This window comes from Condylura cristata, unplaced genomic scaffold (assembly GCF_000260355.1).
Source record: "Condylura cristata isolate star-nosed mole 26May11 unplaced genomic scaffold, ConCri1.0 scaffold00002, whole genome shotgun sequence".
NCBI classification, from domain to species: domain Eukaryota; kingdom Metazoa; phylum Chordata; class Mammalia; order Eulipotyphla; family Talpidae; genus Condylura; species Condylura cristata.
The window spans coordinates 10,242,715-10,258,475 of record NW_004567103.1 but is presented as its reverse complement, the minus strand read 5'-3'; the positions used below and the strand labels follow the sequence as shown (position 1 = coordinate 10,258,475).

At 39.5% G+C, this 15,761-nt stretch overlaps 1 protein-coding gene across 2 annotated transcripts in view; it reads right to left on the bottom strand.

The window, feature by feature from the left end:
- Positions 1 to 15,761, bottom strand: part of EPHA4 (EPH receptor A4) — a 142,288-nt gene that overhangs the window by 124,291 nt on the left and 2,236 nt on the right. For both annotated transcript variants that reach the window (XM_004674245.2, XM_004674246.1), the window contains exons 2-3: positions 14,640 to 14,707; positions 9,859 to 10,522 (exon numbers count right to left, since the gene is read on the bottom strand). In XM_004674245.2, coding sequence (XP_004674302.1) covers positions 9,859 to 10,522; positions 14,640 to 14,707 — 732 coding nt within the window. The remainder of the gene's footprint in view (positions 1 to 9,858; positions 10,523 to 14,639; positions 14,708 to 15,761) is intronic.

Genomic DNA, 15,761 nt, shown 5'->3' with positions numbered 1-15,761 from the left:
CATCATAAGCAATTAGGATGTAACCTAATGTAACCTATGGAGTTGTGGTAATTCTTGGGAGAAAAATTAACAATAGAGGAATTAACCTGATATAAAACATAAAAAATATTGATACTGATGAAACCTTGGGTAGCTCTATAAATGAAAATAGAAAACTGGTTGTTCATTTCATTATACCACTAACTGACAATATACCAGCAAAGCAGACCAAAAATATTGGGGGTCTAGGAGGAACAAGGCTTAGCCCGCCATTTTTAAAGTATCTTCGGATACAGTCTTTGCTATTAATTTATCGTTTTGCCAATGAAATATCCAGTAAGTACAGTAAAGACTGCAAGACATAATTAAATACATTAAGACTGTAAGTGTCACCATATTAAGTTGGCAAAATTAAGTCCCTCAAAAGCAGTGATTTGCTCCTACTTTTCATATCATGTATTTCTGGAACTATACTGAATGGTGAGTTGTGGATAAAGTCTCACAGAAGAAGGGGAAGTTCTTATCCTGAAGTCGCTGGGAACTCTGGCATCTTAAATCAGGGAAGTTCTTAAGGACAAAAAGCCCAAGAGAAAAGAATTCCTCCCAGAGCTCAGACTTCACTGATCCTAGATTGGCCCGTATTTACCTGCCAGGGCATTATGGGAGGAAATCAGTATTCTGTTAACCTCTGACCCCTGGGCTCCAAAGCAGACAAAGGACCAATCTGGAGCCCTGGGAGAACATAGGCAAATGTCAAACAGCAGGGAAGCGATTGTTAAGGAAACATTTGGCTTGGGCACAGCCGGCTTCATTGGGGCAAACTGCTATTCACAGAAACAAGCCATGAAGAGATAACTCCATAAAATATGAACAAAATGGAACCTTTTTTGCCTTGCTTCTAAATTGTTAGCTTTTATGGGACTTCATGCTGAACAGTATGAAAAAAATCCAATTTGCTTTGAAGCGTATTAGTCTGTCTAACATCCTAATTATTGTTTACATTGCCATTTGCCTTCTATTAAGAATTGAATAATTACCCAGCACTTCATAGTTTAAAAATACAAGCAAACAGGATTATCTGGGTAATTAAGAAACTGTACCATAGCTTTGTACTGCTGCAGAAAATATCTGTACACGTAGGGGAAATGATAATTATCAATCAACTTACTTCAAATGGTATTTTAAGGATTTCAAGCAATTTGAGATCTGTAACTTATTAAGAAGAGGTTAGTAAGATCACCTTTGAGAAGTATGGGTCTGTTTAAATCCATCCTTAGAAACAAGAGCCAGATAAGCAGCTGAATTTTCTCATCCACTAATGACACCAGAGAACACACCAAGTACAGAGATTTCTGCTGTTCTTTAATCCTAAATAATCCATCCCAAATGGACTTTGAACAGCATCATCAAACTTTGTCAGGCCATGTGGAGCTAAACCAAAGCTCTTCCACATTTTGATGCTGTTTTAGCTGACCCTGCCTTCACTTAATTACATGGCACAATCTGTTTTCCACCATGTGAAATGAGCTAAAGTAAAGTTTGAGTTCAAAAATATTTCCTCAAAGTCCTCTCCTTCTAGTCTGAGAATGCACGTGATCCAGGCTTTCTCAAGACAGTGTGGTCTTCCAGAAGAGCGAAGTTTGCTGAGATACAGATGAAGGGCACTGTGTTCCCATCACAGGGATGTAAACGCAAGGTTAAGTAAAGTTGAAGACGATGAGGGGCTACGTTGGGAAGACAGGAATTCAAAAGTAGCATTTAGTGAACATAGGAGGATAAGAAACACAATTACACTCAATATAACTTCTAAATAAATTTACCTGAAAATAAGGCATTTTAACTGTGAATTGAATTAAAAGGTAAGAAGAATAGAAGAATGACGTATTTATTCATAGAAAGAAACACAGATGAAAGAAAAGATCAGTAGTGATTTGTACATTTTAGCCTTTAGTATCTTTTTGTTGAAGGAATGATGAATGGATTCCACTGGTGACCTAAGGTCTATTTTCGGAACTTCCTGAGATCTGACAACTCTTTGTCAAAGAATTTTATCTTTTTACTTTACAATTTTTTTAAACCCATTGTTGGGACACTTCTAAACATTCCTAGCATAATCTGAATAGTGCCACCTCCTCTCACCTCGGAAAGAACAGCAAGATTCCAGCTGAAGCTGTCACGAACAGACAAGAGAAGGATGCACCAATGCTGGGTTCTTTTCCAAAGGTCAAAATGAAATGAGCAGCAGGAGCTTGGGTGTTTTGCAAGGGCAAAAGGAGCCTGGCAGTGACAATCAGCCACACTGATGGGGGAGGGGAACACAAAAAGTCCCATGCAAATCATCTACTCTGGGCTTCCCACCCCAAATCTCTGGAAGCATTCAAATCAAAAGCGAATTAATTTGCATGGTGTCTAAATCATTGGGTTCTGCATAAACATAAGGAGATTTTGGCTGGAGTTTCCAAAGGAAGCCCTCCTTGCCTTTGTCAAAGGGGGAAATGGGTGTGCTGTTTTGCATGAGAGTGCATACAGAATATGCAAATGAAGAATCTGTTGCCTGGAAAAGCTACCTTAGGAAGACAGCTGAGGACCCCATTCACCCAGAGAAAGCTGCGAGTCTCATAGGGAGATGTAAGCAGCACCGACAGGACTGTTTCCCAGGAGGGTAAAAGAGACCCTGAATTTGAGTCCATCATTAAGGACCTGCAGATCATGAAGCCCGTGACCTCACCTGCTCTCCTCCCCCAGATAGCTTAGAGGTACCAGCTGTCTGGAGACACAGGGAGGCAGGGCTGTGTCCTAAGTGATAAAGATCCAGGCTCTGTGGGGCCAGGGGACAGCAGAAGCTTTCTTTTGGTTTTTCCTAACAAGCATAATAAAACGAAAGAGAGCACTGAGCCGTGTTATTGGACACAGATAAACAGTTTCTAAAAAGCCAAGAGCTATAAATTGTTGCCTAATTTTATAGAAACACCCAAAGGGCTGAATAAATAAAACTACATCCTTCTAAGCTGCCTAAATCTCCAGATTCTGAAAAGGTCTTCCGGGGCTTTCTTAATTCATTTTCACTTGTAAGTGTCTGCATTCAGGCAGAAGTGCCTTCTCTGGACCTACCAGAGAAAAGATGGACTTGTGCAGTGGTTCTCAAACTTTTTGGTCTCAGAACCCCTGTTCACTCTTTACAGTATATTGAAGATGCCAGAGTCCTTTTTTTTTTTTTTTTTTTAATGTGAGTTAAATCTCTCAACATTTACCACTGGAAGTGGAACCTGAAAAATGTAGAAGTAATGGTTCATTAATTCATTTTCAAGTATTAATAATAAGGTCATTATGTGTTAGCACAAATAACATTTTAACAAATGAATAACTGACTTTTCCAAAGACAGAAGGAAAATTAAGGAGAAGAACAGTATTATTTTACTTCTTTGTTGCAAATGTACTATCTGACTTAATCAAGGACAGCTTGATAAATGTGCTCTCATAAGTGCTTCTGTATGCAGATGAATGCGAGATATGAGCACTACTCATGAAAGAAGGGTATGGAAAAAAAATTAACATCTTTGTATCATTCAAATGTTTACCTTGCCAAACAGAAGGGGCCTTCAAGAAACCCACTGGAACACACCTTGAGAACCATTTACACTAATGCATAACTGGGAGAACTGCAGATTTATCGACATAGAAAACATCAGTGGTTTTATATAAACCCCAACCCTCACTTAAGAGTCACCAATGACTGTCACCAAAAACCATAAAGTTCTACTCTGGACGCAAAAGAACTACTTTCCTTGCTGCACAGACACTAATCCAATCAGTGGTCCATGTTTCTGATCAAGTGTCAATGTTTCTCTATTTACATCAATAAAATAACCAGAGCAACATCATTTACTCAGTGCTTAGTGATTCCAGGCACAGTGCAGATGTGCATCACTGGTCTGTCTGCTTCACAATCTACTCTCCCCACTTTGCCGATGTGACCTTGAGGTTAGGGAGGATCAGAGTCCACCACCAGGCATGGGGAAGTGGTGTGACTAGAACGTAAACCCAAATCTCAGGCTCCAAAGGCAGGTTTTAACCATGTTGTAATAACTGTGTTAATTCATGCACTGCAGAGAATTTTGAACTTTTATATTTAGTGGTGATAAAGACAGCTAATACCCAATTGAAGTAGGAATTATAAACAAGGTCTGCATTAACACATTAGTCACATGAATGGAGTCTGACAAAGCACACTGACACCTGACCCATCACTCCGACAAATAAATGTTTCATAGGAAACAGGCCACAATTCCTTCTGCATTTACTTATTCATTCCTTAAATGAACATTTAAAGAGATAGCACTATATGCCATCATCATCAGTCCCTCACCTATGTGGACTGCACTGTTCAACTAAATTCTCACTAGGAAGTTCACTAAGTTCACTTGTCAAAGACAAAGCAGGAAAATTAACAAAGCAGTTATTTAACAAAACTAAACAAAGCAACAGTTAACAAAAACACGCAGTTATGATTAATAATCTAAATTGTATATTACCAAAATCAACTAAGAGGCCTAGACATCTGCCAAGAAGAGAAAAATGCAATAAAGTATGACATATTCATACTACAGAATGTTAATCATCAGCTCTAAAGATTGAAAAAAAGTTATTCTTGAGCAAGAATCGATGTCCATGATAAATACTCAAACATCATAAAAACAAGGTGACAATTACAAGGATGCTTCCATTTTTGTTACTTATTTTAAATATATGAGTATCTGCCAAAGTGTAAAGAGTGATAACTCAGACCACAAAGTTGGAGTGAGAATGTGAAGCAAGCAGTTCTGTGGTCATATGACATTCATTTATAATGCAAAAAAACAAACCGCGTAGTAAAACTCAACGATATGAAAGTCAAACGTACACCCTAACCACCTCCACTTTGCACAGTAGTGATGGAAAAGCCATTTAATCCAAATTTCACCAAGATATTTAAGTCTTTCAAAATAAGTACATGTTAGCTCATTTGTGTAAGGTGCAAGGAAATTCAGCTAGACTAACATAAATTATCAAGTCATACACAGCATAGTTTAAAATCCCCTAATTTCTAAGAGGTTGCTTTGCTGATCCAAAGTAGAGAATATTGTACACTTCACACACACAGATGGAGCCTGGTCACAAAAAGGAAAAAAAAAATTAAAGTCTAATGGAAAAAGGCCAATAATTAATCCCTGCTCTTCTTGTATATAAAGAAATGTTCCTTTCCACCATGTCAGCCAAGCTTCAAAGCAAGAGATAAAAGCAGCCATGTGATTCAGGCAATTGATTCTTAAAGACATGATTCAAAGGTAGAAAAAAAAATTCTAAAGTGGAAAGAGTATCATACAATATCTCTCTGAACTGTATTTTAAGTGCTTCCTTTCCAATATTTTTTTTTTTTGTTCCTCCTAAGTTCTTTCTATAGCATATTAGGAAAACAAAGTAAGAGTTTTTAAAACACACAGCTCTCTCTCCCTCTGCAGGGCACAAATTTAAAATATTTCTATTTTACAGCCATCAAAGCACTTCTATCTTCTTCTTTTTCAAAAGAGCTTTTAATAAAATATCTTTTGTTGGTATAAAGAGGCATCACATACAAGGATATATGATATAGTCCTAGATAACTATGACCCAAATGATTTATAAGAGTGCCATATATTGGAACAAGGCTTCATTTTGTCAGTGTTGTGATTATTTGGCCTTAAACCTGACTCCACAAGAATGCTCTCTTTTCACAAGTATTAGTTTTATATATACTCTCTGAAAAGATGGCTTATTACTACTTATTACTACTTCACAGAAAGTGAATCTGTCACTTTCGTTTTCCAGCTTTTTTCATTAAGCACAAAATAAGTGAATAATGCATCTTTTTCCTTCTGTTTACTGTTGTGAGATAATGAAAGCAAACTTTAAAATATCTGGCACTTTGCTGGGTGGGGAGACTAAGGGGGGTGGGCAGGGGCATCTGAGGTGGATTTCGTTTCCTGAAGGAGGCCCCATAACAAGTCAACAACTAGTCTGTACCAATGAGGAAGCAACTTCAGACTGCTGCTAAGGCAGTCCCACTCTCCCTGGAGAAGACACATGAGTGACTAACACTCTGTTTTCCTGAGACAGAGCTGAATCGTTTTAGAAAATGTTATGCCAGGGCAGAATAAACTTGCAGCTGCTTCAGAGGGCCAGCTTGCCCTCTCCCCACGCTCTTGACAGTTTTGAGGCCTGTCTCAATCCTGTGGTTCCATTAACATGTACTGCTGGGCGCTAAGGCCTACAGAGGAAGTGTATTCAGTCCCCAAGCTCCCAGGACTTGGGCAGATAACCACGGTTAGATCTAAACAACAGGACAAACCAGATCCCCACCCGCCCAGGCCATTTCTGCCAAGGACCCTTTGTCAAACATTTAAGATCTTCATCAATCTTCACTCTGACCCCCCCCCCCAGGTCCCAAGGAAGATGGATGAGGAAGTAGGTGACCTTTCACCTGTCCTGCTATTTGTCCTGCCACAGTAAACCCACTGAAAAGACAATTGGGGAGGAATGGGCTGCCAGCGTTTTGAAGACTTACCAGTTGTCCTTTTTGTCTCTTCCTAAGTCCCCTTGATACCTGTCTTTCTTATCCAACCCTCCAATTGCTTTCCTTTTATTCAAAGGAAAGTTCTCTTTCTACAGGGGTGAAAAAAAAAATGACACTCCCCAAATATCACTTTGAATAAGAAGTGTGATCATGGACATTATTCCTTGTTAGGAAAACAGCAAGACTCCCTAACTTTAACCTTGACTTCAAAGAGTGGCAGAGAGAGATGGACTTTCCTTGTGTGATTTCAACTGAACACCCTTTAAAGCAGCTCTGACCTTGGGAAGAGCAGTGACAAAAGAAATGCATGTGTTAACACTGGTTTGATGCTTTCTAAGAATCTTAAATCAGTATCCTCTTAGTGAGTCTGTAGGCTCAACACAAGTATTATCAACCCATCTTACTGAACAAATGAGTGCTCAGATACCTTAAGGAGCATGGTCAAGTCAAGACATGGTATCTGTGTGTGTGTGTGAGTGTGTGTGTGTGTGTGTGTGTGTGTGTGTGTGTTCCTTCTGCCTGGACATTTCTCCAAATTTCCACTAATGATGTCAAGGATGAGCTAAGCATTTTCATTCTTTTTAAGATTGTTGCAGTCTGGTCGTCCCCCAAACTCTGACAAATTTTGGATTTAAAGAATCCTCAGTGATTCAATTTTCCCCTTCCTCTCTAAACCCATAAGAAGGTCTGACTTAGTAGTATTATCAGCAAAAGCATAGGATTTTGTGCAATAAAAAAAAAAAAGTCCTCAAGTTAATTATTTTATGAACAGTTAAGAAAGTACCTGGTTATGAGGAGGGGAAACATTGAAACTCAAAAATAGTTCAGCCAACCTTCCTCATCCATTAAACATCAGTCTTTGTGTAAGGAACCTTTTGCTCTGACATGGGCAGAACTTGAAAGGAGGAAGCCTTTCCCTTCCATGAACCACATGATTAACTGGATTCCCAAGATTATTTCCATAAAGCAAGCCACTAAAATGTTCAATTGCCTCTATATTCACGTCCCCTCCCATCTTTTTCTCTTTTCCTCCTAATTTGGGTTGTAAAAATGTCAAGGAGTTTCACGGTATCACAATGTATGAGTTACTGGGCTCTGTGACAATTGAAAATCAATGACATTAGATACAGAGAGATGTACTAATGTCAGATGCATGAGCGTTGTGCAGGAAATGGAAGACAATGATTTTTTTTAATATATAAAAGACTCTTGACATGTGAAGATGTGCAAGTCCTGTCTTACAAAAATCGAAAAGGCAGGATAATTTACTCTAAAATGTGATGTAGTGTCATCGCCCCGTTCATTCCACTCTTCCTGCTATGATTATTGTAATTTAGGTGCCAATAAAAATGCATTCACATATTTTCTAATATTAATACCAGAATAGATTTCAGACTTTCAAAGTGGTAGAGTTTATCTGGTATTTGCAAAGTCAAGAGCAAACAAAATGGCCATGAATTCATCTTAGCAAAAGACACTTCAATAAAAGTTCCAACTTATAAATGTGCAACTTTATTGTACTACTCCAGGACAATGGAGAGTATCCACTATCAGCTGCTCCTAGAAACAACTACAGCAATTCAGGAATGAGCCTGGAGAAATGTATAAAGTATGACACCAAATTAGAAAAACAATTTTCTATAGCTTATAACTGGATTTTCAGCCAAGTGAATTGTCCCTTAGTTAATCCCACTCTGTCATTAAAATGGTTGAAATGCCAGACAAACAGTTTGCCAGTAAGTTATTCTGAGCTCTCTAATCACCAAAGCAGATGAACCATGTGGCAGTCCAGTCTACTGCCCAACAGTCATCCTGAGAAAAGGCTCAACACATCTATTCCATAGAGGGGCCAGGGTTACACTGTTTAGCACTAATCATAATACGATTGGTAGGAGCACACTAGTGATCATCACTAAAAATAAGTAACAACCCCCCGAAAAAGGACTCCCAAAACCTTGGGATAACATGATTTTTTAAGCTTCAACCCACACATGACAGGAACGACCTTTACAAGTATGGTTTACTCTGGTCACTCAGAAATAAAACACTGTTACAATGACTTTTACAAACCTAAGCCTCCCTGGTAATACAAGGGGTTAAGTCCAGGTCTAGGAAGCTATTACAGCATGAGTTTGATCCCCAGCTGGGAGAGCTGACCCACATGGAACAGCAGACCTCTCTTGTCTGTCTGCTGCTCCCCTCAGCAGTGTATTTCAGTAGATCTGTCTGTTCTGCTCTCCACTCTGTCTCTGGCAAATCCTCTCACCACACACCCTCTCCCCTCACCTCTGACCTGTGTCCCAGCAGTATATTTATGTATGCATAAATAAATAAAAAATATTTTATTAAAAAAAGAATTGTAAAATACCTAATTATTAAATCAAAATATAGAGTATCTACTGTATGCATGAGTTACTGGTATATATTGAATGACAACATTTGTATGAAAAAAGGTGAATAAAACTTGCCATTATTTAAAAAAAAAAAAAGCATTTTACAGACTCCCCAGTATTCTTCCAGAAAGGGGATTTTAGGTGAAGCCGTAAAAATCACCTTGGCAGTATGATAAATAGTAATTAACATGATAAAAAAAAAAAGGCTAGATTTCTTAAAGAACTCAATAACCAAAATGGATCACAAAGTAACTATTACCTCTAACCACAGCTCAAATAAGAAGACTCTTACCAGCTCTTTATCACCTCCTCAGGGAAATAAAGAGGGCTTTAGTCAAGATTAACTTCACTTAGACACCAAATCACCGGCATTCCGTTGAAGAGCCAGGCAGTTGGGCCAAGTCTACACTGGTCCATCAGGCAAGAAAAACTGGATTTTCCTGACACAGCTCAATTGAAAACTTCTCATTTAAGCCATTCATAGACACACACGCATGGCAGGAAACTGCGACCGACGCACTCGACGCACTATTTCACCAGGTCTGAGGGAGGGAAGCCAGGGCTGGAGAATGTGTAGCCCCGTTTGAGTAAGATCAATCAGCCCTGGCTTCTGCTTGTTCATTTCCATTTTAGAGGACGAATCAAGCCGGTTCAGACCTAAGTGCCTGTTAGCAAATGTGTTTGGCCTTCTGCTGATTACAGCAGCATCATTTATTTTGTCAGTATTAGAAGCGCCTTAGCCTTGCCACCTGGAGCTGCAGCTCTTCCTCATTAGACCCCTCTGTCCCACCACATCCCACTGGGGCTGCTAATTACTGGCTTTACTCCATTTAGTCTCATCTCTGATTTAATTACATGCACTAAGCCCTAATGAAAAGTACAATATGGCTCTCTTACCTTGGCATTCTCCATTCCGCTCCTCATGCCCAGCGTTGCAAAGGCAGTTGCCAATGGGTACCAGCCACTCACCATCTGCCCCACAGTACATTTTTGGCACATCCTTCTCTTCCGAGTTGTTGACACAGGAGCCTCGAACTTCCACCAGGGAAGAAGTATCAGCTCCAGTGATGGTGTCTGGAAACTGGGCCAGATTACGGACTGTGAGCGGGCACTTCTTATAGAACACGCGGACCGAAACCAGGGCAATGCAGGCGCCCACATCCTGAAACGCCAGGTAAAATCCCTTTTTGCTCAGAGGCCCTACATCCCGAATCTCGGTGTTGAGCTTCATGATTCGATCACCAATGTCCACCTGGGTGAAGCTTTCGTCAGCGGCGATGGTGTCAATCTTGCCAAACTGGCTCTCACGGATAAAGCGCTCTTTGTCGTTGTCTGATTCGTAATAATACAGGTTAAACGTCTCCTTGCAAGTCCCCATGACGCCCGGTAGGCTATTGCAGTCCCTCAAGGTGAACTTAATCTCGATGTACACCCTCTGTGCCCCTTCGCGAGTGATCCAGTCCGTTCGGAGCCAATTATTCTGGCTGGGTTCCATCACATTGCACACTTGGTAGGTTCGGATGGGGGTATTTTTTTCATCCATAATACTCACTTCCTCCCACTGCAAAGGTCCAAAGGAAATGTATCAGTTACACTATGTCACCCTACAATGATCTACCTCGTCAATTTCACTCTCCAGGAACAACGATTTTGTTTCAATAAGGAAAATTACTAGGGACCAATCATCCCTAATAAAGGCAATTATTGTATGGGAGATAAGACATTATTTATTGGGTATGTGGTCTTTTCTGTTTGTTTCATTCTTTTGCCTAAAATCCAAGGACAAGCGTGGATTTATTGCTTGTGAGTTCTCAGCAGTGTATGATGGTGGGCTAACAACCTCCAATTCACCTATTACAACAGCTACAATTTCAAGTGGCAACAGTTCAAATTTACTCATAAATGAAAAACTAGTATGTGTATTGTTTCAACAACTGAGCAGAGACCTGCAAATTAAGAGCAGGAAGAGTAGAGCTTGCCAAAGGAAGACAATTATCAGTTCATTAGTGATGCTCCTGTCAGAACTTTGCTCTCTAATACCTAAAAAAAAGTCAGTCGATTTTTTTTGGCACTAACGCTATGTTTTAAGGGGAAAAGAAAATCTCACCATTCAGGTTTCGGTAATCCTGGGAAGACAGAGAACACATTTTATGGTTGAATTTCTCAGTGACACTGTCATTTACAATGACAGAAGTATTTTCAAGAGCATAAATGCAATTTTGAAGTCTCTCTATTCTAATTTTTAAAGCACCAATAAATATGAATGCTTTGCTTCTAAATAATCTGTGGATATTGAAAATAAAGTAATAAGTGGTATTTGTGATGTAATCACCAACAAAATTAAAGGACAGTAGTTTCTTTGCAGTCTACTTAACATAAAGATTCTGATGATGGAACCATCTGAGTTCAGCAAAAACCATTATGATTAATGTCGTAGTTTTATTCTCATGATGACTTTTAAAAATAATCTTAAAGGCAACAAGAGGGTCCTGGGGTTCCCATCAGGAGACTAGGCAGCCCCAATACTTCATTAATATAAGTAGTAATGTTATAAAAGAGCCTAAGTATCTAACACATGAATACAATTAAGTGGGAAAAAAGACAATTCTAAAAAAAAAATGTGTTCAATAATAACTCCACTTAAAGCGCCATTCAATTCAATAATGTACATAGAATCATAACATTTCTCTTAACGGGTTTCCCATCTATGCATTCGAAAACTCTTAATGGATGGAAATGTTACTATGTGAAGGGCCATAATGCATAAAATTCTGTATCTTTTCATCTGCTACCCTTCATGAAAGTTGGAACTGGGAGGGATAAGTGCCCTGTGGTGATTATTGCTTATCCACTAAGCAATAAATCACTGGTAATTTACTTATTTGGGGAAATGCATGTAAATCCAAAAATAGATTTCCCACCTTAAAAAAAAAAAAAGCCTACTCAGCATGCTTTTCATCTTAGAACAAAGAGAATATGGAAAAACACATTTATCAATGTAAATGGAAGCACATAGGGATACCTTGCCAGAGTTCACACAGGATAATTCAGATCTAAAGTGAATTTTCCAGCCTAAACTTGATGGTCTCTAAACATTTTTCAAACCACTAGAACAATGCCAAATCTCCCCTTAGTTTTATATTACAATCAGCGTCAGAAACTTAAAATATGCCCTTAAATAAACACTGCCAAGAAGTTAGGAGTTTTGCAGCAATGTCATCATCAGAAATCATCACTTTGTGTGGTTCTCCTATTCTGCTCAGTTGTTCTTAAGGAAAAATGACACATGAGTATGTTGTCTCTGAATATGTCATATTTTCTTGGTGCTATTGCCAAAAAAGAAAAAAAAAAGTTTTTTTTCTTTTTTAAAATTACCAAAAAAAAATGCTGTTATCAGACAAAACAGGTTTCCAGACAAGAGGTAAACTGCTCTAATTTCAAGTAAAGAATTCATCATAATCCAGAAACTCAAACGTTCATTTATCCTCTGCTAGAAACAACTTTCAGAGTCAACCCATCCATCCCTTTTGGGTACATATCCAACTTCTCCCTTTAATTCTAAACCTAAAAAAGTGCTCTTTAATTACAAATCTAGAGATTAATTAAACTATATAATTCTTTGGCACACCACTTCTCAATGGCCACTGTATATTTTGGAATGAGTAATTCCAAATAAAATTTTATATTGAACCCCCCTCACAATCATACTTAAAATGTTGCATTCATAATATTTAAGGAAAAGGGGTGGGGGGTGCCTGCCTACACTAAGCCCATAAATAGTTCTGGGTTGTACACAATCAACTATGCACAGTATTTTAAGAGACTTCTAGACAACCAAAAAGAAGTTTTGTGTCTAGAAAAGGTAACCAGGTGTTATTTCAGCAGTTCTGGTGAGGGGGAGGGGGAGACATCTGTATCATATTAAATTGCAATAAAAGCTTTCCAGAAATTAGATAGACTGGAGACTGTATTCAGAAATGTGCCATTCTTCACTTTTAAATACATTACATATATGTGTGTGTGTGTATTTAGTGTAATAAGTCACTTCCAAAATCATACAAGATGCATTAAGTGGATAGTGAAAACCAAGGCTCACTAAATTTTTTAGTGCAGGGACTGATAGCTTCCACCTTCAATTTTGCTAGCAGTTCTAATCCATTCACCCTACAGAGCGATGGTCCTGGTGTAGCATGGGAAAGGCTCAGAGTCAGTGACCTTTCCAGGGTATAGGATTAACAAGAGTCTGACTCTCCCAAGATAAAGCTGTACCTTTCTTCGCATTCAAAGGATGAGGGCAATTGCCTGCAATCAGCGGTGAATACAGCCTGTCTACACTGCCAGAGGCCTGCCAATCACTCACCCTGCCTTCAAAAAAATGGTTTAGAGGGCAGACTAGAATTTTTCAGCAGCAGCTAACCAAACTGACTGCTGTCAAGTTCAGGCAGAAAAACAGAAAGGCGAGGCAATTTTTACTTTATTTCCAACAAATTACGAATCCTGCTGTAGAGAAAGGCCTCCATTCTCATAAAATGTTTACTTGCCTTGTCTTATTTTTGAAGCATGTCTTTATAGCAACGTCTATGAAACCTTTTCAAATCATCTAGAGTTTGCTCGGTGGACAGGTGTAAAGCACCAGTGCTGGGGACTGACTGGCATTGTGTTTTTTGTTTTTGCATCTTTGTTAGCCTGGTAAAAATTTCTAATCTTTCATCCCCATTGTTTTAAATCAATCGACTCAGTCATAGATTTTCAAGTATGTAAAGGTTGGGTGATTTACTTAATTTTTTAAAAATCTGAGAGTTATTTCAATTTGGCAGAAGTTGGGGGTACATGTTGTTCTGATTTCTTTCCAAAGCTGATTCATTCCAACTGGTTATTAAGGGGCAAGGGTAGAGTGGGAGAACATGGCACTGACCTAATTTTATGTTCTGAACCTTCCTGTGGAGGCAGAAATGCCAAATTCAAGAAGTGCTGTGTTCTCTCACAATTTCTAATCCAGTTTCCCTGGAAATTCACAATTCCAAATACTTAAATCTTTTTACCTTTGGAAACCACAATTAACAAACCTGGGTTTTTTTTTGTTTTGTTTTGTTTTGTTTTTTCTGGCAGGTAACATCCATACCCTGGCAGAGTTCCTAAGGTTGCAATCAGTGGGCAAGAAAGAGAACAGTAACTGATTTGAGGTTGTGAAAGCAAGGTAAGGAACCCCCCCACCAACAATGAACAGAATTAAGCCTGGCTGGGTTGGAAATGTTTTCTCCCTAGTATCTTTCTTTACGCATTTTCCTCATCTGGAAACAGCACATGCTCTAAAGTTAACCCTTTTTAAAAGACTTTTTAGACTTTATGGCCATTGCAGTAATAAGCATAAATTCTAATTTGGTCCCTAGATCATATTTCTTGTTGGTATTTTAGATTTAAAGAGGCAGCTAAGTCTAGGCTTCCACGAATCTCCCAATTTTGAAAGCCCTTTCTGCCCTTTTGGTTTCTAATTCTTCCAAGACAGAGCTATCCAATGGGAGTATAAGATTTCTCCAACAAAGCGTAATTCACTTCATAGGCCACGTTGGAAATCTGACCCCCTCACCACAATCAAGGAGAATCAAGCCATTAGGATACTCAGAAAGTTGCTAATCACTCTTTTTCACCCTTTAGATCCAAGTGCAGTTGGGACTTACCCCTCCTTCCAAAGGGCTTGCTATCCACCCAAGTTCTCCCTGAACGGACCTGGAATCCAATAAGGTAACTAGGAGGAAAAAAAAAAAAAAGATTAATTTTCAATTGCAAAAAGCCAATACTATAAAAACCATTGCGTGAGCACTTCCATATGTGTGAGGCCCGTTTCGCCAACCCCGATCAAAACCTAAACTTGGTCTCACTTATGTAAATAATCATTACTCCCTTGGTCTTCTCCCCTCTTTAAGCCTGCAGGTTCGTATTTATTTAACTTACTTAGCATTTAAAATTCCATCCCAGGACTCAGTTGACTCATTTTCTAAAAAGGATGAATAGAGCATCCCAAGTACAATTCAGAAAATAAATCTATCTGCGCAGAGCGTTTACACTCAGAGCAAAATGTGCATTCATCTCTGTCTGGTATCTACTAGCGTTATTTGTTTTTGCAAGTTTCAGATGACCACATAACTCATCATCATGGTGACAGAGAAACAAGTGAATTCTATTAGGGAGTCTGCAAAGGGTCACGAGAATGCTCCCCCACTACCAAGTGTTCACCCCCTCCACCGCCAGTCCCTGGAGGTGGCATCTCAGCCTTTTTAAATATCAAAGTTTCAGAAAAGGGAAATGCCAGACGCTTAGAATTAGAATGCAAATGTACTGAAGTATTCTCTTTCCCAGGTCTTTGAGAAATTAGAGGACAATCGCAGGCTCGTCCTGAGCCCTAGAGGAAATCACTGGTTCGAATTTGAGGCGCGCGGTGCAGCCCATTCTATTTAACCTGCAAGCACTACACCTCACTCAGTACACGGTCCCGCACCAGGGTACCGGGGGCGGGGATCGGGGAGGGGGCGGCTGCAGAACCCCGGTACCTCACCCGGCCGGGCTGGACAGTCCTAGGCACCAAGAACACTGAAAAGTACGCAGTGAATTCCTTAACCTCTTCACATTCCCTTTCCCACTGAGATCCTCAGGCCTGGGGGTCGAGAGGCCCATTTCAAAGGAACCACTGGGTTATTAATTTGATGAGCGAAGCTAGCTTTCGGGTGGGGGAGGGGTGGGAATGGGAAGTCTCCATGCTTGCTCCTCCACACCCCAACTATCAGTCTCCCCCACACGCCCCT